At 37.6% G+C, this 24,480-nt stretch overlaps 1 protein-coding gene across 1 annotated transcript in view; it reads left to right on the top strand.

The window, feature by feature from the left end:
• The window catches only part of BCKDHB (branched chain keto acid dehydrogenase E1 subunit beta), a 117,408-nt gene extending 98,995 nt beyond the window's left edge, over window positions 1-18,413 (top strand). Inside the window, 3 exon segments of the mRNA XM_032681735.1 lie at window positions 11,104-11,113; window positions 11,116-11,255; window positions 16,911-18,413. Coding sequence (XP_032537626.1) covers window positions 11,104-11,113; window positions 11,116-11,243 — 138 coding nt within the window. The 3' untranslated portion in view covers window positions 11,244-11,255; window positions 16,911-18,413.
• The last annotated feature ends 6,067 nt before the right edge of the window (window positions 18,414-24,480 follow it).

Genomic DNA, 24,480 nt, shown 5'->3' with positions numbered 1-24,480 from the left:
CATGTTTCTTGTCTTGTTCAAGAAAAAGTACAATGTCAAACACTTAAACTGGATCTTTAGCAATATAAACCTATGTCTGCAGGATTTATTCTTATAGCTGATAGCAGAATTGTTTGACTGGGTTTCTACTGGCTGGCAAGTGAAAAATCTCACCAAATACAGTGAGAAAAGCTCCATAATAACTTTTGTACCTGCTGGATTTTTCTCAACACTGGTATTCTGTCTTCATAGCTCTGAATTCCCTCCTAAAAGCCTGCAGGTCTGATTTTCTTCAGCTATTGTGTTCTCATAAAAATGTTTGTCAGGCTGATGTTTTTTGAAACTTAGTTTACCACTGAATTCGCTAGGCTTTATACAGCAAGTGTAGGTTGTACCAGATTAATTTAACATATTAGATCCTGACATTACAAAATCTTGTCAGTACAAGAACTGCAAGGTATATGATGTGGAGACTGCAGTGTGCTGGGCTCTCAAAGGTATGAAGTTGTAAGGGTAGTGTTTCTTAAGACTTGGCTACATGTTAACACTCCTGGAGTTTCTTAGTTGCAAAACCCAGAACTTTTAAGTCATAAAGTCAGTCTGTTGTTGATATAGTAAAAATTAGAATCCTATAATGAACCTGGATGATGTTGAGGGTCTCAGAAACAGAATTCAGTCTGAGTTGCTACATGGCTAGGAACTAATAACTTTTTAGTATAAGCTTGTAAATGATTATTTGGGCGAAGGATGAAAACCTGGTATATCAGTTACCTTCGACTCAGTTGTGTATCCTGCAGTTGGATAAAAAGACAAATGTGTTTGGAGAGGCCCTTACAGTAGAAACAGTAAGGACTTATTTTGTTATAGAAGACAGTGGTATGGTCTCATGTGGAATATTGTATCTAGGTGTGGTCAATTAGTTTTTAAAAAGACCATTGAAATCAGACGATGTGAGTGAGGAGCTGCTAGGGTCATCAGAAGCTGTGGAGAGCCTCCTGTATGATAATAGCTTAGCAGTGCCTGCCTTCTTCCCACTATCACAATGAAGACTATAGTAATGTAAGTCCTGTTTATAAATTTCCTGGGGAAATGAGGAAAGGTAATCAGCAGAAGTAATTACTAAAGTAATTATGTGGAAGAATTATGTATGAATGAATTTGAAATGAATGGCTTGAAATTAGAAAAAGGGTTTCAAGATGACCTGTCACACAGGAGTGTGGCTAAAAAAGCCAGTAACTGCATTATCAACACAGCACAGTACAGTACAGTCAAATATAAGCAATTTGTGATAGAAACTATGATTTTCTGTGATGGCGCTGACAAGACTTCTGTTCTGAGACGTTTCTAAATGTTGTGTCCTTATGCTTTCTTAGAAGTCTGTGGAAAAAAAAACCCAACCTTTAGCTGGACATGGCCTGGTGGCCTGATTTATTGAGGGGAAATCGGACACATGGGCTGGTGGGCATAAGAATTTCCATGTCTGGATAACTGTTGTTTAGAAATGTGTTTTGGTTTTGTGGTTGCCCAGCTGGAAGAGCACATTAGTGTCAGTGCACCTGATCCCTGGCTTCTGCCATCAGTAATGACTTCATGTGACAGGAATTCTGGTTTGAACAACGGTGAGTTTGGCCACCAGCAAATGAAATGGACCTAAATAAAAACTCTGACTTCCAAGGAATTCTGCCTTTCGGTTTATTCCTTTGTGCTTCCTCTTGTATGCCATATATCACAGTCTCTGTGATTGCAAGAGGCTAGAGTTTATGCAACTGTACAGTTACAATACTGATACAGGACAAAACAAGAAGCCCAACATGCTTTAAAAAGTATGTTAAATATTGAAAAAAATCATCTCTCATAGAGACCAATCCTGCTTTACTATAATAGTTGTGGATTTTTTTTTTCAGGTAGAGTAGAATTGCTGTTTACTAATTATCTTAATAGAATCAGACCTTGTAAATAATAAATTAATTTCCATTTGTACTGTAATTCTGTTTTATATTTATGATATTGAATACCATTTTTCAGTGATATCTACTCTTATAGAGTCCTGATAGATTGAGCTCTGCAAAAAATTTTACTTAGTGAATAAACTGAGAAAGAATTACTTAAAGTATTTACATGAGGGGAACATTTTTACTTTTGCTGTTTAGGAGTCATATGGGGAAAAAGAAAAATCTCAGCTTGAACTGTATTGCAATTTCCTCTTTGCAATATTACCAATAGCTTATTTTTACATTTTGTTCATGGCAAGTGTATGTTGAGTGCTAACTCTGTGACTGAAAAGAAGAAAATTATGCAAGGTGCTTCACTGTAACTAAGGCAGCTGTGTAGGTATTTTGTTTCTTCATTAAGAAATTTTGCTATACAAGTAATAAAATTGGTGGAAGACATAGGTGAATGTAAAAGATTTATAGTTTTGACTTTAATACAGTAAGTTCATTAGTGGAGTGAAAATTAAAATTGTATAAATGATATAGTGTAAAAGTAAAGTTCACATAACCATTTCATGTATGAAATTTATTTAAACAGTCAGTTCTAAAACACAGACCAAGTTAAATACTTGGGCTTAATTCAGTTAAAACTTCAGTGAGGCTCCTAGAATATACGGTTAACTTCTATCGTTTTATTTCTCTGTTCTGTAAAAATAATTAATTCTGTTATCACTATTTCTGTTTGTAATGTTGCTGGATATATTACGCTTCAAAATTAGGTCAATAATTTTGAATTGTTTTTTCTGGCATAAAGGTAAACTAAAAACTTCATTGCCTCTGAAATATGTTATTCCTTGTCTTTGTTTTTAGACCAGTTCTTAAAGAGATGTAATGCTAACTGTTTATGGTTTAAGTAAGCATTTTAAAATGAAAGTGTTTCATTTGCAGCACATTTCTTGATCACATGGTGCAGTGAATACTTATAGCTAAATGCAAAAACTAATGAAGTATTAATTTCTTATTTTCTTAGAAGTCTTGTTTTTGTTTGTTTTGTTGACAACTTTTCTTTACAGTGGAATAGCAATGTAGCCTGTTTGAATAATAATTTAGGAAATGTAGTAAAAACTGAACAAAACTATAAAAAACCGCATCTTTCTAGGAAAGAAGAAAAGGTAATTATTGTAAAAGAGTTGGTAAAATACTTATTTCATGCTTTTTAAGTCAGCCTGTACCCAACAGAATGATTCTTTTAGTGTTTCTAAGTATTTTTGCATAAACCATTATACTTTCTCTAAAACCTCATTGCATTTCTTTCCATTCAATTTTTTACACTTTTTCTGTAGAATAAACATTACCTCTCTATTCTCACCAGTCAGCTTTCATAACTGTTACTTTTGCCTTCATATGAGAGAATATTTATTATATGAGTTTAAGCTTTGCGCTAGAAGTCTTCTACCTGTGGGTTTGAATCATCAAGCAGCTTCCTATAAAATAAATATGTAAGTAAAATGAGAGCTTGGTTTAAAGAATACACTATAAAATTCCTTGTATCTTTGTTTCAAATAATCTAATAATTCCGTCCTGCTCTGAGCCTGTTTTACAAAGACAGTAATGCTAAAAAATGCTTTGAAAAAATACTAGGTAAGCCCCGACCTTTTCATGGGAGGGCAGGATAGTTCCTTTGTACTTGTGCCTCCCTGGCTACATGACCAAACTTTGAGTTTGCCCTGGTGAAGGATTTGGTGACAGGGTGACAGCATTGTGCTGCCCCAAGATGAAAATGCTTTGATATAGAAAGGAAATACGCTGGTTTAAATTGTTTAGTAACAGCAGTTGAAATTGCATTTCCTTTGAATTTCATTAGTGTGTGTTGAGTGAAGTACTTATATTAGGATTTTACTGAGCCAGATACGTAGACTGACAAGGCTGTCTTTGCAAGACTCTCTCAGCTGCCTCAACAGCTGTAAAAGTAAAAATACCACTCACTGACTATTAAAACTCTTGGCAGCAAATCCTTCCAGTCACTTCTGGCATGCTGAGCTTAACCAGGAAATGTTTTTACAAAATACTTAAATAAGTAATTAGAATGGAAGGTGATAAATGATGATTAAAAGTATAAAGTCTCATTATATTGGTAGGATATTTCTATCTTTGTTATTAAAAGGTGTACGATGTAATTAGAAGGATGATCTTCAATGCAAATCTTAAAAAGTGTTTGTTATATTGCTCATTCATGCAGAAAAATGACCTGTGATCTGCAAATGTTTTCACATAAGAATAATTTTATGCAGGCACTTTAGCTCCATTGGTTTCTCTTGGATTATTCACCCCTGTTAACATATGTGTAGCAGTTTGCAGGACCATTTACTGAACAGATGAGTTAGTAATGCCAAATAACTAAATAAAGCAAGAATCTTCAGATACTTATGGGCCTGGGAAATCATTCTAACTGTGGGGCTTTGGGCATGCTTTTAGAATATATGTGGGTCCCAGTGCAAATATTCATAATTGCTGCTTAAGAGAGTGTACAGGAAACTTGGAATATCATATAGAATAACAAAATTTGTAGTGAATGTGCTGTAAGGCAGTTTACTGCTGTGCAGAAGAAATAAATTCTATTTGAATAATTTTGTCATATAATGGGTATATAATGTATAGCATATATAACTTTTAGGAAAGACCTTAGACTATCTCAGCTATGATGCAGCAGTAATTGCCTAGAAAAAAATGGTATTTCTAGTAGTTGGGGTGAAAAGATGGGGAGTGACCATTTAGTGGATTGAAAATAATTATCAAAAACCTGACTTATGAAAGAGCATTGCTATGGTTCACTTAAGGCAGTAGCATATTCTGTAATCTGGAAATCCTCTTACATCCTCCTCCTGAGCATATTCATCTTGTGTTATTTATTTTGTGGAGAAGAATTGTGCTGGCTGCTGCATCTCATACCCTAAACAATGCAGATTATATATTTACTGGGAAGAAATGAATTTCTGTCAGTGTGTTATTCTGAATTGAGTATATTTAAATTCTAGACCCTCATCAGAGTGGTTTAAGTTATGTAAAATTTTCATGGAAAATCTTAGCCTTTTTGCATAAAACATAGGGTAGATTGGGAAGAAATGGAAATTACTTTTTATTCGTTTACCTCCTCTTGTGATAAAGATAAGCTATTTGACACAAATTGAATGATGTTTTTGTTTGTTCTGTGAGTTTGTTTGTTTGTTTTGTATTGTAAATACCTGGGGAACATGATTTCTTTGTGCAGTTCTAACACCAAGAAAATTGAGCCAAGGCTCTAATCCCAACAGCTTCTTACTGTGAATGTTTGTTGGAGTGGTTGTTAACTTGATAAAGAAAATTTAGGAAACAATACCAGTCTTACATTGGGTTATTAAAGATTGTTCTGTTAATTTTTTAAGCTGGCTGAAATGAAATCAAAGGCAATCTTCAAACCTGTGTATGAATGAGAATTTTTGTTCATTTTATGTTAAAATACTTTATCTTTTATATAGTAAATTTGACTTCATCTATAAATATTGTTTTATGTGGTTTATTACTATAAAGACAATTTTTGCCATTAATTGTTTTTTAATCATAACAAGCCAATGAATTACACAGACCAGACTTTTTCCTCCTAAGTGTTTCTTTATTTTATAATTACTGAAGTATTTTGTAAGTAAAACTATATCTCTTTTTGCAATCATAAGGTAAATAATTTTAGCAGTGAACTATTCTTCTGTATTTGACAAGATATTAATTATGTAAATTCAAAGAACTGGTAACAAATAAAATGAATCATTACTAATCTGTGCTAAGTTATAAAGAGGTAGTTTTAAAGTGATTTATAAAGGAAAACCCTCTTTGATAGAAATTAAATATTTAAAACATATAACTGCAGAGTTCTCAAAGGAAAAATTGTGTCACTGTTGTAGCTATCAAGAAAAGATTTATTAAAAATATTTTAAAATGAAAATGGCTAAGCTGTTGGAAAAAAAGTGTTCCTCTAAAAAAAAAAAAAAAGATATCTCTCTCTCTCTCTTTCTCTCCAGACAGAATTTAAAAGTATCTCGTGGGTGTATTGTATAGTACTTATGTAGCTCATAGAAGGAACTTTTCATAACAGTGTGACATACATATGTTGTCAAAGCAAATTATGTTTGAAATGTGTAGCATTTGGTGCTTGCAGCTCTGAAGGAAAGTACTGTACAACAATTGAGAAACATATGAAAACTGCAGATGCTTCACTTTTCTGTTATTGAAAGTAAATTGTTCAGATTAGGCATTCTTTTAAAGCAGAAACCAAAGAAAAAGACCTTTAATCTTTGGTCTCAGCTTTATTGCATGAAATCCACCTTTTATAAAATGGGGTTTGATCTACTACCTCTTTGGAAAGCTTCTTTTGAAAATCTTTATCTAAGCTATGAGATAAAAAAATAGATTTTCTTGTAAAAGAGATTCTCATGTTTGTTATTAACCTATAGTAGGTTTCATCTTATTCTTACAATAGTAGGTAATTTGCAGTTAGAAATCCATATGGGGAAGTAATAGATAATTTAATAGTGGTAATAGATTTCTATAGTAATAGATATTACTGTATAAATAGATATTACTATATAAATAATTTCTATAGTAATACATAACATTCATCAATAAAGTGATCTGGAATAAGTTTTCTTAACTATTTGAGCCCCACACTTTAGTTTATGGCAACAGCATAAATAAATCAGAACAAAAATACCAGAACAGAAAGTGAAACTAATGTGATAAGAGTTTTCTCTCTGAAAAATTCTTCAAGCATATATGTGTTTTTTAAAATTTTATAATCAATAGATGAAATTGCAAAATTCAGAGTTCTCCTTGACAGAACTGACCACAATTTAATAAAAAATTTGCAACTCGTCATGTGAGTTCCTGACTATAAATTTTTTAGTTATTTTCAGCAAAAGAATAAGTAGTCTTGTATGAAAAATATTCCTATGATTTGCCTTTTGTAATGGACTTTAACCTTATGTTTAGTCTTCTTTTTATTATAATAGCTATAATACCAAAATAAATATTAAAATTTCTATCAAACTCTTTCTATTCATATTAGCCTTTAATATCACCTTTTTTTTTTTATCATCCTACAGAAAGTAAATTCTTGTACTGAAAAAGGAGTTGTAAAATCAGTGTTCTTATATATCGTCATCTGACATTCTTGTAGCTGTTAATTTTTTGGGGTACTTGTAGTGTTGCAAAATAAGAATAATATGAGGGAGACCCCTAGGACAAAAAATGCTGCAGAAATAATTTATTTTTAAAGAATTTTTTCACTTACTGAGTATTCTACAGAGCAGTAGAAATAAAAAGAATAAAATATCCGTTTTACTGATTTTAATCCATGTCAGTTAGAGGGGAAAAATGGAATAGACTCCAAAAACATGGAAGTAAGGAGGGTAAGACTAAAACAGGGGGAAAATATGAGTCTGAATTTGTCTGACTCGCTAGGTATGCATTAATAGTCTCATTTACCATACTTACTTACCAAAGTGTTTGCATTTGAAGATTTGTTTAGTATGACTGTGGAATGCTAGAAATTCCCTTCAGAGGAAGGATGGTCTGGAGCAAGAAACTCTTTAACTATTTTCTTATTGGCCAGATGCCTAAAAGCATCTAGACTGTGTACTGGATTGCTTTGTTTTTCTGTACATTGCAGAAGGATGAGTAATGTTTTCTTCCAGTAAGGCCCAATAGTGGATTTGTTTTTCTTACTTTAGCCTTTTTGTACGAATGTATATCTCTATAAATGTCTGCAGTTCTCAGTCGTGAGTTTTACACTCGGAACCCTGATTTAGCAATGAGTACCTGAATCTCTGATAAGGAAAAGATGTACTCAAATAAATCTAAAAAAGGCTTGAGTAGAGCTTTCTATATTAGCATACTACAATATTATGATTTGGGGAAATAGAGGAAGTGTACCCAGTACTGGAGGATCCATTTCACATATGAACATGCAACATCCATCAAGTCCTTGGTTTTAGCATCTATTCTAAAAATCAAGGTGTGAGATTGTTTTGAAGTGGTGTGTGGGATACATTTGAGTGATTGCTATGACTTTTAAGACGAGATTTTTAGTGGGACTTGTGAGCTTAAGTTGTTTTGAAAGGTCTTCCTAAGTGTGTATTAAACATCAAATGTTGAGAGGAAATAGTGTGACCAATTAAAATGCCTTTATAGAATATAATAATGTATTTTCCAGGAAGCTTTGAGTGAAAATCAGGCAAATGAAGGTAACTGGCAAAGGTCATATTGAATAACTGAGGCTAGAATTTGGCCTCTGCACTTAGGAAGCAGAGCAAGAAAAACAGCAATTTAATGTTTTGTCTGATTTGTTTTTATTAAGAAAATTTAGATTTGTTAGACTAATAACTGTATCTGTTGCCTTGTAAGCATTTAGTTTTCTAACAATATTTTTTTACTTCAGTTGAATTTTGGAAGTTATGGATATCTTACTGAATATAGTGATTTTCATAGTGATTTTCAAAACTGAGCTTAAACCATTTTACTCTTAATCAGAAATCCCATGCCTACTACTTTGCTTCCAAACCCATTTAATTTTAAAGTTTTTTTCTAAGGTCTTTCCTTGAAAGATGTCAGATTGTTTAAACAGTCTCTCTGAAATATGCAGGGACTTAGTGACGGCTGTAAGTTTCCATTCCTCTCTTGTGCAACAGTGCTTTGGGCTAGTACCAACCCTTATAAGCCCAATTAATATGGAATAAATCTGCTTATTTTAAAATTTTGACATTCTATCACTTTTAAATACTGTGATAGGCCTGTTCTAGTAGGCTTGTACAGTGGATATCTGCTAATTAGTCTTAAAAAGAGCTGGGAGTTCTATATAATATTCTCTGTCACGTTTCTCTACAATGTGGCTGCACAGATGCAAAAAATCTGGCACAGCAGTATGAACAGCAGATGGGGAAGTATCATATTTGGGATGAAGTGGACTCTTGTCTGTTTGGTGGGCTGATCACTTGACTTTAAGTGCTTTTTCAGTGCAAAAGGGAAGATTTGTTAGAAATATGTCCATAGACTATGTAATTTTTTCTATATCAAAATATATATCTTGCTAATACTATGATTTTTCGAAGCATGACGGCATCTAATGAAGAATGTAATTTACTCAAATTACAGTTGTTAAGTTAATGCCATCAAGCAGGCAGTTTCATATTCTGTAGCATTGTGAAAAAGCTTTGTTTGACTTAAAGGACACATTGAATATATTGTCCCATAAATTAGAACTGGTTCCAGAGATAAATCAAACCCCCGTGAACTGATAAGGTTTATTAACTTTATTAGTTGTATTTTAAAAAAGATGGTAGTAATATACTGTGAGTATTGCACTTAATATTTTCAGTGAAACTAATGAACTTTCTCTCCAGCCTTCATCTGGGATGGACTGAGCTGGTTACAATGTAAATCAAAAGTCTCTCCTAGGTAATGGTCTGTGTCGGGTACTTGGAAACAGCAATGCAGGACTGGGAAGTTGTGGGTCTAGAATACACTTGCATGTTTTGTGGTAATGCAACTTAACCGATGGTCTGTACAGTCAGTTTTGGGATGGTCCAAAAGCTATTGCCTTGTCTTATTGGTCAGTTACAGCATGGGAATCAAGGACTACCTAGTATCAAAAATACCCCAGCAGGTTAGAGTAGGGCATCATGATTTACCTCGTGCACAGGTAAAGGATTTAATACACTCTACTTCACAGCATTTTGTACTAATGTGAATCTTTCATTTTACAAAGAAAAGAGTGCCTGAAAATGGAGCTCAAAATATTTGTGTTTGCATATATTTTACCTCAGATCTACTCAGACTCTGAAGTTTTTTAGGTGAATTAGTTCACTAATAAATGTAATGACACTGTATGCAATCACACAACTTCTTGGCTTTTTTATTTCCATCTGTCTTTCAGAAATATCCACTTCACACATGTACCAAAGTGGTAACTGTAGTGAAAGGTTACAATCTTAGTGTGTTATGAATACCTCCTATACTGCCAAATGTCGTGATGTGTAGAAAGTACAGTAAGTAGAGTTGGACTGCTATGGACTGCAAGGCAATGTGTGTTCAAAACAGTTCATCAGTCTGAGAAAACACTTAACTCTTTTCTGTAGAAAAGCATAGCTCTTTAACTGTTTTCCTTGTGGACTGGTGGAAAGGACCAGTAGATAATACTTCATCTTCATTTTGCTGAGCCAAGTACAGGTGGAAGTTGCCAGGACGTCTCAGTTGCTGCAGTCCATAAAGTAGGGGCCAGGATAAGACACATTTTGTCTCTTGGTTTGTCTGCTTCAGAAAGCGAATACATATACTAAAGATTTTAGGAGAATGGGAGTGATAATTAGCGTCAATATCAGTTTGACCTGGCAAAGTTATTTCTACATCTGCTTCTTGCACATTACTTTGGTCCATGCCATCACTCTGGTACTTGCGAGTAAGAAAGATTGAAACTCCACTATTGATTTGGTTATTAAGGGCTGATAATGTTACAGGTTACTTCGGATTACTATGGTGTATCTATAATATTTTGTACCCTACTAGATCAAAAAATGAACTCTCGCAGTTGTTATCAAATCTGTCTCCAAGTAGAGCACAGGCTGTGGGGGTTTGTGTAGAACGGTGGTTTGACTCAAAGGTTGGTGATATGTGAATCCACTGGAGTTCAAATTCATAATTTCCATAACTTCTTAATGCTTAGACAGTCTTAATGATCTTAGAATTCAAAGAAGTTTGAATTATGATGTTCATGTATCCAACAAATAATGCACACTCTTAGATATGTAATTTTTCTATATGTTTAAAAGTGACATAGGAAAGAGACTCTACTCCTTTGTTCCTAAAATATTTGTTTCTTGGCAGCAGGTGTCTGGAGGTATAGCAGATGTACTAAATATAACTGCCTATGATTTAATGCAGCACACATGTAGAAAATGAAAATAACATTATACAAGTTGTTATTTTAATATGGACCTTTGGGCAAAAGGAAGCACTATTCTGGTCTCGACTACTTATTCAGTGATATAAATAGAAGGTTGGAGTTTCCAGGACTGTCAGTCTGGCAGAGTTCATTTGACCTCAATTTGTGAAGCAAGACTCCTGAAAATAATGGCCTCACTAACATTTATTTTGTATGTTCTGTTAACAGGAGGAATGCTTTTGAATTTAGAAGCTCCTATTTCAAGAGTATGTGGCTATGACACTCCCTTCCCTCACATCTTTGAGCCTTTCTACATCCCAGACAAATGGAAATGCTATGATGCTCTTCAAAAGATGATTAACTACTGAGCAGTAGTACAGGTGAGAAATAACATAACTGACAGCTTACCTGGAAGGTACAGACAGGCATAACTGTAAGGTTTTGGGCTATAGTGCTACCCTTTTATTATTTATTTATTTATAATAAGAATTGCCTCTTATGGCTTTGGGCCTTCAGTCTTAAAGATGTCTGAATATTTTAAGTGCTGCCATTGAAGTCAGTGTTTAAAATTAATTACTTGCTTAATAATCTCAAAATTAAATGTCTTGAATCCTAAGAAGTGAAAAAAAAATGCAAAGTGAAAGGTGAAAGGAATACTAATGGAGAGAATATATTTTCATCTCTGTTAGAATACTGAGAGTTATTCATAGGCAAACCATTTTGTTAAATTTATCATTTTTTACTCTTCAGGGTGGCCTGTAATCCTGCAAGGTACTAATAATGCCCAATTTCCCCTGAATATTGGCTCTGCATTGCAAACATACACAGACCACTGAAAAGACATGAAGTATCTGTAGCATCTTACGGTTCTGCTCAAGTATAATTATAAGACTAATATTCAGTATTTATTATAAAAATAATTTTTCTTTATAATCTTTTAGGTAATTTGATCATGCTTGAAGATTTGTTTGCAGAGTACCAGGACTGTGGCATAATATATATTTCTATGACATGTCTGTTAATCACAGTCTGTAACATCTTTTGTCTGTTTCATTGTAATATAATACTAAGTAGCATTTGACTGTTCAGTGGCCAACCAGGACTTAGTGTTGTGCACCAGAACTTCTGGTGTTTACTGACCAAAGTTTAACAGTGTAGAAAATGTGTCAATACAATGTGTTCTCTACTTCTTTTAATTGAACCAACTAGCCTAGTTTTTGAGATACAGTCTTGATGGATCTTGTGCATCCGAACTAAAAAGAAAAGAAGAAAACGGCTGGCCTGTTTTTCTTTGGAATAAGAATCTGTAGTGGGCAAGCAGGGGATTTTAAGCTGTTGACACCAAAGATGGGAGGGCCAAGGGTGGACCTATTTTAGGGGTGCCATCTTCTGTCCATTTTACCTGTACATTAAACTGTGAATTAAATTTAAGGCTGGGGATAGAAGGTTGTCAATACCATAATGTTAGTATCCTTTATATGCATAGTTACTTTCGTGAGATGTTTTTGCATTCCACCCTGTTTGTTCCCCTCAATGGGTGGTAGTGGAATGCCTGTATGAGAAATGGGAACAGTACCAGTGAGGCAGTGTCTCCAAAAAATACTGTAGTTCCACTTTTCTCAAAAATCAGCTGTTATGGACGTACAAGAGCATTTCATAGAATCATAGAATATGCTGAGTTGGAAGGGACCCATCAGTATCATTGAGTCCAACTCCTGGCCCTGCACAGGACACCCCATGAATCACAGCATGTGCTTGAAAGCGTTGACTGAACACTTCTTGAACTCTATCAGGCTTGGTGCTGTGACCACTTCCCTGGGGAGGCTGTTCCAGTACCCAACCACCCTCAGGGAGAAAAACTTTTTCCTGATATCCAACCTAAACCTGCCCTGACTCAGCTTCCTGCTGTTTCCTTGAGTCCTGTCACTGGTCACCACAGAGAAGAGATCAGTGCCTGCCCCTCCACTTCCCCTCATGAGGAAGTTGTAGACTGCAATGAGGTCTCCCCTCAGTCTCCTGTTTTCCAGGTTGAACAGATCAAGTGACCTCAGCAGCTCCTCATACGGCTTCCTCTCAAGGCCCTTCACCATCTTTGTTACCCTCCTTTAGATGCTCTTTCATAGTGTAATGTCTTTTTTATATTGTGACACCCAAAACTGCACACAATATTTAAGGTGAGGATGCATCAACACAGAGTAGAGCTGGACAATGCTGTGCCTGATGCCCCCCCATTTCCTTAGAATTAAAACAAAAGCTCTTTTCTGATCTGTGATCTTTTTTGTAGATTATGTAGTCAATGCTCTCTTATTTCTTTTTTGTTTGGCACCTCTGTAACAAAGGCAGGGAGGCTTTCCTAAAGAGAATGGGTTGGTTGTATCCACTCCTTGAGGCGACTTGCTGGTTGTGCTAGGTAGCCTCTGATCTGTTCCTTTTCAAAGGGAACCAAAGGACCAAATATTCTTCCCTCTGTAAGAAAAGGGAAACTAACCGAAGACATTTTGTGGTTCAGAGACTTAGCTAACCCCCTGTTCCTCCATAGGCTGCTGAAGTGAGGGAGTTATGAGGAGAAAAGAGTGGATTCTGAGATTGCATTGAATTTGCATACAATCCAGTTTCCACACTGGAAGTCCACACTAAACCTGGTCTAGATAGTGGAAAAGCCATCTGCATTCATACTTACATTTCTCTTGTGGGCTGGACCACACAAGAATATCAGAGGAGATTATTGGCCAGCTGAAAATGTGGATTTAGCATATCAAGGAGCAGGTTTATTAAATGTTGTCTGGAAAAGAGTGTAAAGACACAGAAAATTCTCCTTTCTGGTTTGTCTAACAAAACATCTGGATGTTGGGGCCCATAGCACCACATCTTTTGATTGGTATGACTAGATATTAGTGTCACAGAATGAGCTGCTCAAAGTTTTTTCTATGAGGGAACCTTAATGTGCCTTGTTGTAAGGCACATTTCAGAGGAGTATTCCTTTATTTTTCTATGTGCTACACATTGGTCTTATGTGCTTAGCACAGTAGTTGCAGTAGATCTCCATGCTGCTATCGACTCCACAGTTTACCTATAAGGCAGTACATTTCTGTTTCTGAGAAATTGAAGGATTGCTTTACATTTGCTTCTTTTTGTACTCATGGTACAAAAAACTCATGGGTTGAGATAAAGTTTAATAAGGAAAGCAAACACTGTGCATGCAAGCAAAGCAAAACAAGGAATTTATTCACCATTTCCTGTGAGCAGGCAGGTCTTCAACCTTCCCCAGGAAAGCAGGGCCCCATCATACGTAACAGAGACTTGGGAAGACAAATGCCATCACTCCAAATGTCCCCCCCTTCCTCTTCCTTTATATGTTGAGCATGATGCCATGTGGCATGGAATATCCCTTTGTCGGTTGGGATTAGCTATCCCAGCTGTGTCCCTTCTCAACTCCGTATGCACTCCCCGCCCTTCCTCTCTGGTGGTGTGGGGTGAAGAGCAGAAAAGGCCTTGGTGCTGTGCAAGCCCTGCTCACCAATAATGAAATCAACACTGTTTCCAGCACAAATCTGAAACACAGCTACTGTGAAGAAAATTGACTCTATCATAACCAAAACCGACACAGCGCACTAAGGTGTTGCTTGGCCTTCAAGTCATTTCTGTTAGATGCAACCTGGTGGTGTGGCTGGCTGCCTTCCTCTTTTCTCTCATAATTGACAGCTTACTAAGAATTGCTTCATCTACAGCTTTAAGGTAGGCTGTGGGAAAAAAGACACAAGTGGTAATTGTCAAATATATCAATGGTATATGTCAGATTGTCCTTTCTAACATGTCCTGAAATCTCTGTATTTTGAGTGAGAAGCTACCTGAAATGTCATTTAATGAAATCTGCAGCGATATGATTCCCTCCTCTTGTTACTGGATAGCACCAAGTTTTATTTATGATATTTCATGTTCTACCATTGTTTGAAAGTTGTCTTTAGACCTGGAAACAGTTTTTATATTAAAGCATCGACATGCCAATTCCAAACTTTATTTTACTTATGCTTTTAAGGTATTGGTGTATCAAAGTCTTTCTACCCTTACTCACCAAGTAAGAATTTCTCGCTTTACAAAGAAGAGATCTGCATCTTAACAAACAAAATTCTTCCTGAAATGTATTCATCTGTGTACACAAATGTACCTCAACCCAGAAAGGATCTTCTCAGAAACCTGAATTAACTAACTACTTCTTGTCTGAGGCTAATGCAGGGTTTCAAGCTGGATGCTGCAGTTAATGATTTCTAAAGTTACCCTTATTATCTTAATGTACATTTGGTTTTATTCAACCTGTGTTGACAGCATCTCACACATGGATAGTTGCTTATCTTGAGATTGACAGCACAGATGGATTTCCTGCTTAAAGGCAGCATTTGTCAATTCATCCTGTATACCTTACTGATGAGACAGGCAAGAGCAAAGTCTCTATCTTTCAGCAGCTTCTTAGTTATTAAATTTTGTAGCTATGTTAACTATAAGAGAAATAGCTTCCAGGTAGACAGCTGTGTTCCAGATAACTCTCTGTAGTTGGAAAACAGATAAAGATAAAAGAAGCAGTGAGATTAAAATGGATATACATTTCCTGTGTAAATGGGATAGTGTCTAGCTGTTCATTTGAGGGAGAGGAAAAACCCTAAAAGAAGAAATGGAAGAAAATAACCACAAATTTTATGAAATATACTATTATGATACACAAATTTGTTGAGGGGTGACTGTAGCTTAGAAATGGCAGATAGCTAAGTGCTTTTCTGTTATCTTTTGCAGCTTTTACTACCACATTTGCATATTTTGTTTTCTTGTCAAATTCTGAATTTTAAAGCTATTACTTGGCAGGTTACCTCCATGATGATGTGTGTGTTTATGGAGAGACATAATTACTTTTACAAATATAGTCTCTTAAAATGCAAAGCTATCACACTGAACTTCATTACGGAACTATTTTATGGAAAGTTTAATCTTGGTGCTTAAAGGTTAGGTGATGTTAGGGGGTGTCAGGTGGTTGATGTAAATGTAGTTTTCTTTCCAACCATGTATTTGAAGTTGGTTGTGCTGGGAAACAGGAAGGGACCTGGTAGGTGCTTTGGTTCATAACTGTATCTTCCTTGTGGCTGTATCCTCCTGGCTATTCATCAGGACTTTATTCAGGTTAACTTGAGGTATCGGAAAACTATAATTCCTCTCCCTGTTTGGTAAGTAAGGTATGAGAGACTGTGCAAGATCTTTTTAACCTGAGACTAACAACCAGCTTTTTTTCACCACAGAAATTGCAAATGTGGCAGGCTAGAATGCCTACCTAATAATGCGCTCTCTGTAACCCAGGCTGTCTGCAGAGGCTTGAGTAGGACACAGCATTTCTGGTTTATAATCTTTTCCTGCTGGATGACAAAAATCATGCAAATAGCCAGTGAATCATGTCTTATTTACAACTAGTGAGTAGTCCCAATATAAGATAACAGTCTACTAGAGCTATGAGTTAGTCTTTTAGTATGGCTTTTGCAAGTCTATTACTTGCATTCAAACCTTGCTGAGAATTCATGCAAGATCAATAAGGAAATTATCTTAAAAAAGCAACCCTGTAAACAGGAGAGTTAGTGACTATAATTTTTTTACAAGACCCCTCTTCATTGTAATAGTAGAATGATAGTATATCTAGTAGAGCTCCAGAAAAAACACATAACACTTTGCTTAACATTCTAGAGTGGTATGAAAGACACTTCATAAAATTTTTGCATACATGGCAATAATTAATATTGTGTTGACACTAGACATCAGTCACAGCATTTCTAATTTCTGTGGATCTACCTTGGCACCTTTAAAAATAGTAACTAAATAGTATAGAATTAAATAGTATTTAATAAAAAACGAGTAAGTATTTTGTTATAGTTCACAACACTGACGTTAAGACATTATGAATTTAATAAGTAAGATTACCGTGGAGGGCACTGTGTGTTTAAGGTGTGGATATTACTTTCAGCCTTGAGATTTATAATTTGTTTTGTCATCTTTTTCTGCACAGATGAGAACAACAGGGATATACAGAAGCTGCCTTCAAAACTCTTGACACTTTATTCAGATCTTTCGGGTTTGGAATTTACATAGCAGACTGTTTTCTTTTAACTCGGCTATCCTTAATATTCATCTTGGCTACTCTTCAGAAACTTCCAATTTTCCTTAATTATGAAATCAGTGATGGACAGGTGATTGCTGTAATAAGTAGTTTCAGATGTATTTAAAGATATTCCAGATGTCATATGTATGTTACACATAGCCATGCTTCACTAGGTTACATCTCTAGACTTCACTGTGTAAATATTAGAAGCAGAATTTTATTCAATAAAACATATTATGCTCATGTTGTCTCTTAGTTTTGCTATTGTTTTGGAAAAACCCAAAGAAGTGATTTGAATGTGACTGTATTCTCAGCAAAATAAATCTTAGACAGCCAGACCAACTTGTGTGGTGGAGACCTGCTTTAACTACTGGCATTAGCTGTCTTTCAGTTGAGTGGCTTCATGCATAATACTCTGTAATACTTAATTTTCCTTTCTGCGAGGGGAAACTCTGTTTTTCTTGAAAAGGGAAGTGAGAGTTTTTTGCTTTGTTGCTATAGGTGAGAGGCTTAATTGGTACATTCTTTCTGCAATATCTTTGTTTAATTATTTTTCCTCTAGATATGTGATGTGTCTGCTACTAAGCAGTTGTGCAAAAAGCACTTCCCAATTTTTTGGTTGCTTTGCTCTCTGCACAAACCAGTGTTATGCTGCATGAGCAAAGGGGTTGGGGAGATGTATGCCAGTAGCCAGATAATCACATTTCCATGATTATACATGGATATTTTCAGGGAGAAAGAAGAATACCTTTGTACACAAAGCTGCTCAGGACAATCCTCAAGGTGTCAGCTGAAACATGCCAGAGAGGAAGCTGAGGGGGATAACTTCACTGTGGATTTTCATCCCATGCCATTCTATCATCCATTTTGATCACATGGGAGGTGGTTAATTGAGCAGATCCACTGACATCCAAGGGAAATCTGTCCTTGATGGATGCCAAGGTGCACACGCCAGCATCTCAATGGCCTGCGTCTCAGAGCTCCTCGGCAACTCTTATCTCGCTCTCCCAAACCTCAACAGCAATCCCTGTGGCATACTTAATTTTTTGTAATATGTGGCAATGCTTGCCCTCAGCAGAACTCTATTCAAAAAGTCATGTTCAAAGGACTTGTATCTATGGAAAGTGCTAAATGATAATCTTTTTGGGACTTACTACCATTTTGTACAATATTCTGCATTCGTAGTTTGTGCATTCCCTGAAGAATCGCACAACTGATAGTGAAGCTAGTTGTTAATGTCTCCAATCAAAATGAGATTGTTAGTGAAGTCTTGTAAGTCTCCTGTAAATGCCATGTATAGAACTTGTTTATTGTTTTAAATAAAATAGATGCATTATATATTTTATATTTTTTTCCTGCTGGATGGAAGCTATTTTGGTTGTATGAAGTAAAATGGTTTTAAAAATTATTTCTGTCTTTGTAGAACATCAATAGATATTTTAGTAACTGTCTTCTAAAAACATACTGTTACTATATTTCAAAGCATATAAAATAGATGCAATTATATTACTGCCATAGTAAAATGTATTTGGTAATTAATAGCCTTAATACATTATACTTTGTATTTGCAGTTTTCATAGATAAAAGCAATTTCTAATTTAATGCAAAGCTTAAGTTCAATTAACCTGTATGGAAATATGGAATAATATATTTCTTAATAAACACATAGAAAATATTTGCTCGTAATGTGGACTGTGACAATGTGGTTGAGGGACAGGTTTTGTATTGTTGGTGACTGATGATGTGTTGGTTTTAATAGTATGAAAAAAACCGTTCCTTTCTCCTCTGTTTTGGATAATAGAATATTTTTCCTAGGCGGAGGTGGATAATGTTGTAGAAATAGGTGCTGCTCCCAAAAGCCTGCCTAGATGGCAGTATTCACTCACATAACCTGTGCTCAAGGATGGAGGCTGTTTAAACTGAGTGTTATGGAAAAATGACTTACGCTTCTAAATTGGACAGGAAGGTGTATGCTAGTACATAGAAATTTTCATTAAGTTCCTTAGTAATAAAATCCAAAGACAAATCATATTTTCTGGTTTTTCACCACTTAGATCTTTTAATTAGATTAATTAGATTTTGCAAAAAACGTGTGGTGGAATATTCTCAAATTTAACCTGGCTATTGGTTGTTTCACTCTAAGTAACTCCTCAGGGAAAAATCATGTCACTACTCCTTGCTGATAGTCCAGAAAATTATTAACCTGTCTAGCCATGCTCATGTAACACTAATTGCTGGAAATACTTATGGTAGCTAGTTTAGTGCTGGCTTCTGAGATCTTCGCCAAAAGCATTGTCAAGCATGAACAGGCTGCCTAGGGAAGTTGGCAGAGACGCTGTCACTGGAGTGACAGTGTAGATGTGTAGATGTGACATTAGGGACATGGTTTAGTGGTGGACTTCGCAATGCTGGGATAATGTTTGGTCTCTTTGAGGCCTTTTCAAACGTAAATTGTTCTGTGATTCTTTAAAAGACATACACAGCCTTCATGGGACCCCAGATTTATTAACTGCAGATGAAAGACTTGTATACTCCTCTGCTGTCATCTAGCTCTGTTAAGACTGTAGTGCCATGACAACTGCACTGTAATAAACAGTGCACCGATTAATACAAATTGGATTTAAATCATTAGAGTTATTCCTCCTCGTGGCAGTGCACGTGTTTATAAGAGGATTAGTCAGCAGTACATTCTCACTGCAGTAGCCAGGAGTCTTGACACAATGACCTTCTGCTCCTACAGTCTGATAATCAATTCTGAGCCGTTAATCTTTTCTGACAGCTTTCTTGCTCCCAAAGCTAAAAACCGGTATTTCCTGTGTGCACTGGTATACTGCAGAAACTTGCTGTCTAGCCACATAACTTCAGAGGCAGCAACTGAAAGGAATCCATTCAGCAAGCTGGCAGAGATTGTTATCACAGCAGCTCATGGGGTTCAGTGAGCATTATATTCATAACAAAATAAGCTGACACAGTCTGTAAGCTCTGCCAGATTTCAGCAGACCCAAAATAAGGATGCAATTCCTTTGTAGCTTTTGCTGCTTAGCTGCTCTGCAAGATAATGTTGTTAGATATGGGAGACATACAGCTGACTTCAGTATAAACAGGATTTTTAAAACTTAATTTGGTTGCTTATGCTTTGGCATCAAGTACCATTTGAGACACCCTGGGGTATCCTGCATGGGCTCCATGGCTCCAGCTTCTGCTTCCATAAGTCCTATGTGATATCTGCCAACCCCATGTGTATCTTGGGTGCCTTAGGGCATCTCAAATGGCACTAGATACTGGCATTCAGGCATCTAAATGGAGCCCTTTGTTTTCTGGAGCTTGGATAGCTGATGTCTGACTATTTTTCTGTGAGCTTGCATAAAATGCCAGCACTGAGATTGGTGCATTCCTTGATTTTCAAAATAAATTGCTCAAATCCCCAGTAAGTATATAAGGTGGGATACATGACGTTGTGTGTGAAAGACAGTATTGTCTCCTGGGTGATGGGCTGATGCTGAACTGGGCTTTTAGTTCCTTGAGGTGAATAATTTAGAGCAAAACCCGTCATAAATCTCCCCTGGCTGGTGTTGGTTACCATAACTCACAAGGTTTCTGATGAATATCTGAAGATAACATGTGAACACGACCTGCTTCAATTTCAGCTAAGCCATGAGCAACAGTGGTGAGTTAATGGGAGATGAAGGAACTACAGAACACTTGCTTCCTGCAGGCTATGTGTGGGATTCAGCTCAGGATTAAGCCACCTAAAATTTAAGCATTGAGCTATATGTGTGTATGGCTGAACAGAACAGTTGAGCTGGTACCAAGTTCCTTTAGGGTAATCTGACTCATTCTACAGCCTGAACTGACTGCCTTAGTTGTCAATGCACAGTGCCACATTAGATCCTGTAAGGTGTCCTGCCTGGCCTTTGACTGCTCATCAGGAAAGGTTCAGGTCTCCCATCAGTCCTCAATCATACCTACCAGTCAGGTACACCTTTCATGATGCCCTGAGTTATCTTGGGCGTCATTGCTAAATGTGTGGGCAACAGGATCGAATTCTTCAGTGGCTGTAGCTGTCATGGGATCACAGCGCACATGTGGACATTAGATACTTAACTTCAGATGAAATTACCTATTTCATGCTTTTGACAGAAGGGAAAAGGAGCAGAGTGCATGCTGGGGCCATGCACTAAGTGGTGCAAGAAGCTGGGAGAAGATGATCTGTCTGTCCCTCAGTTCAGCTGCTACAAGCAGCACTGGCTTCATCCATGCTTAACATCACGTTAGTTGTCCCCAGCCCTCTAGCAGGAAGAACTAAGCCTCCTGATGAACGACACTGATTAGTTTGATCATTAGCCTATTTCCATATTACAAGTGCAACACTGAAGCAGCCCCAGCTTTGGTTTTATGTTACTTGCTTTGAAAGTGCTCTGTGGTCTTTGGTGATGTTTTTAAAGCCTATGTTTGTCTGCCAAAATAATGATACTACTTTAAGAGTAGAAACTGGGGTCTGGTCTTGCTCATGTAGGTCTGTGGCTAACTGTTCCACAACTGACAGTAATGTGTCACCAGCATTTGAGAAGGTCCCCCTGTTGATTCTTGTGTGTAATTAATTACTTTTATAAGATAATTAAATTGTTCCTGTTTACTTGCACTCTACTTACAGTTGAGTACTTGCTGAAAACAAAAATTGTCTGAATTTATGATGCCTGTGGTTGCACTCTTCTTGCACTGTTTGTGAGTGCTGCCATGCCTGTAAGTTCCAGCCCTGAGTGATCTCGTGCAGTTCTGAGGTAAGTGACCTGGGCTTCAGGCAGATGGTTTCTTTCCAGTCTTTCCATCTGTGCTGGTTTTTGCTGGGGTAGTGTTAACTTTCTTCACAGTGGCTCGTATGGGGCTGTGTTTTGGATTTGTACTGAAAACAGTGCTGCTAATATATAGATTAGTGACAGCCTTTGCTGCCCCCCCCCGCCCACTTAGCCTGGGTGATGAAGCAGTGCAAATGAGCACAGTTGTTCCCTCTCCAGGCAAAGCCTCTCTGGTTAGCTCCCATTATGAATTTGGGCTGCTCATGGTGACCTAGACTTGTCCTGTCATTTCCAGGGGGAAACCTGGAGAGCAAGGGAGTTGGTGGAGATGCAGTGGCTGGTAGAGGGTGGGCAGGGAGTGCAGTCTGCACTGCCACCTCCATCCATGCACCTGCAGGCCAGCAAAAGGCCCCTGCGTCCAAATGTGGTTTGCTTGGCTTCTCAGATCTCTGCAATATGCTGCACAGGGTGTAAAGCTTCCCCTGCTGCTCTGCTGGTTTCAGCTGTGCTGAGGGCCTTGAGGCAGCCCTTGACAAGGGTCTGGTAGAGGACACTGAGGGTGTGTGGAACGATGCCAGGATCCCAAGTACCTCTGGTTTGGCCGGGGGCAAGAGCAGGAGAGCTTACAGAACCCTGGCTCTAGTCGAGCTGTGGCAGCGGGACTGCTTATGCCTGCAAGTCAAAGGATAGGGTCTGGCTATGCCTGGAGCAGCACATCCAAACAGTGGGTCTCAGTGGTGGTTGCATAGAGGAGATATTAGAGAATGACTGTTCTTCAGTGACACAACAGGACCCAACAGCCACTGTGTGATTCCAAGCCTGCATGCATTTGTGGTGCAGCTTTCCACATGCAGCTCAGCTGTCTCACACTCTTTTTTTTTCTAATCCATGGGTTTGCAGGAATGGGAAAACCTAGATAGGTTTAAAATTTTGGGATAGTTTGTGCAGCAGATGCAGGGAAGGTGCCTCCAGCGGGACCCGTGGCTGCAATGTAGTACTGTAGACTTTCCTCTACTACTGCAGAACAATGCCTCAAGTAAATGCAGAAGGCACTTTAGAGGTGTGTGTTATATATTAGAGTGTTTTTTTGGTAATTATTTATCCATAAAACCCAGGAAGATCGTGTTTGCAGTGACTACAATGTTCTAATGCCTACTGGCTTGGCCTCAGGGATTTGCAGATGCCGAGAGAGAGGGAGCAGTGAGGCAGAGGAGGAACAAAGTGCAGCCTTGTTCAAGTGCAGCTCTAATGGTTTCATGGCATCTCATGTTGTAACCTACTGGTCTTGTTTTTCATTCACAAAACAGAATTTGGCTTGGGAAGGAAAGTGAGAGCAGGCTGGCATTCAAGTGTGAATACATGGACAACAAAAAGGATGAAAGGCAAAGTTAGAGTAATCATAACTTATTCCTCTCAAATGATTTTTCCATCACTCCCACCACCCATCTCTTCAGTAAAGTCTTCCCCCTCCCTTTTTGCCAACAACCTAGCTACTCCTTCAATTGCAACAGTTTTAAATTTTTGAAGTGATTTTTGTCACACTTGCTTATAATAAAACCAAAATATAGGTTATTGAGCTGTTCCTCATTTGGTTTTTGTTACACTTGAGTTAGAGGTGACTTAAAAAGAGGCAAGTGGGCATTGAACAGCCTTGCGGAGCAGAGGTGGTCTGAAGTCTTGGCCTTCTCCTTCGATCTTTCCCTTCCTGGCTTGACTCTGTGCCACAACCAACACAGCTTTCCCGGGTGTAGGGAGACTTTGCTGTCCCCAGGCAGGAGGGCCTGAGCCAGGGGAGGTGGTGGAGTAGTACCACACCAGTGGCAGCTGCTGCTGATGGGTGATGAAGAGTGAGAGGGAGGTGTGAGGTGGGCATTAGGATTTCATTGTGGGGTCATAACCCTGCCTGTCCTCAACCAGTGATCCCGGCCGCCCCAGGCTTCCTGCTGTGCTGCCAATCCCAGCCCTGGCCCCTTGGGAGAGGGAGCCAGCCTGGACATCACAGTCTGTGCATCTGTTACCTACCTGTGGTGCCTGCAGCCATTGTGTCTCACCCCCTGCCATCCATTCTTGTTCCATCTCCCCCTGGTGGAGGCAGTTTTGCTGACTTACAGCTATTCATTGCTCAGGGCCCTCAAGAGGCTGAAACACCTACTCAGGCAATGATAGGGGTGTTGTCACATACAGAGCATGAGCCTTTGGGAGATGGCACTTATTAGCTTTCACCAAAGAACAAAGAATATGTGATTCATCTTGTGTTATGAGCAGTGAAATTGCTAAGCATTTTGCTGTCAGCATCACTAACTGAGCCTTCAGCTATCATAGAGCTGTGGTTTAAGTGAGGCTCTGTGCAAATTTGTCTGGGTTTCTACACCAGTTCACTCTCCTCAGCTTCATCTCTTGCATAGCTGTTTTGTGGCAGCACAGGAATTGCCTGCATCCTGCATCCAGCCTGATATTCAAGTTATTAATATGGTTAAAATTATCCCAGTGGAGTGTAGCTGCAAAAGCAAACTGCTACTTGTAGTCTCTGTGTCCATATACACACTGAAATGAGTGAGGCTGCTCTTGAATGAATCTGGCTCCCTGAGACTGAAGTTTAAAGTATTTTTCCCAATGAGTTTAATTAATTTTATTTTTAAAGACAGGCAATCCTTAGGGTACATTCAATTCCTTCCACTG

Source organism: Chiroxiphia lanceolata, chromosome 3 (assembly GCF_009829145.1).
Source record: "Chiroxiphia lanceolata isolate bChiLan1 chromosome 3, bChiLan1.pri, whole genome shotgun sequence".
NCBI lineage: Eukaryota > Metazoa > Chordata > Aves > Passeriformes > Pipridae > Chiroxiphia > Chiroxiphia lanceolata.
Note: the sequence above shows the minus strand (reverse complement) of the source record. Positions and strands in the feature narration are given on the sequence as shown.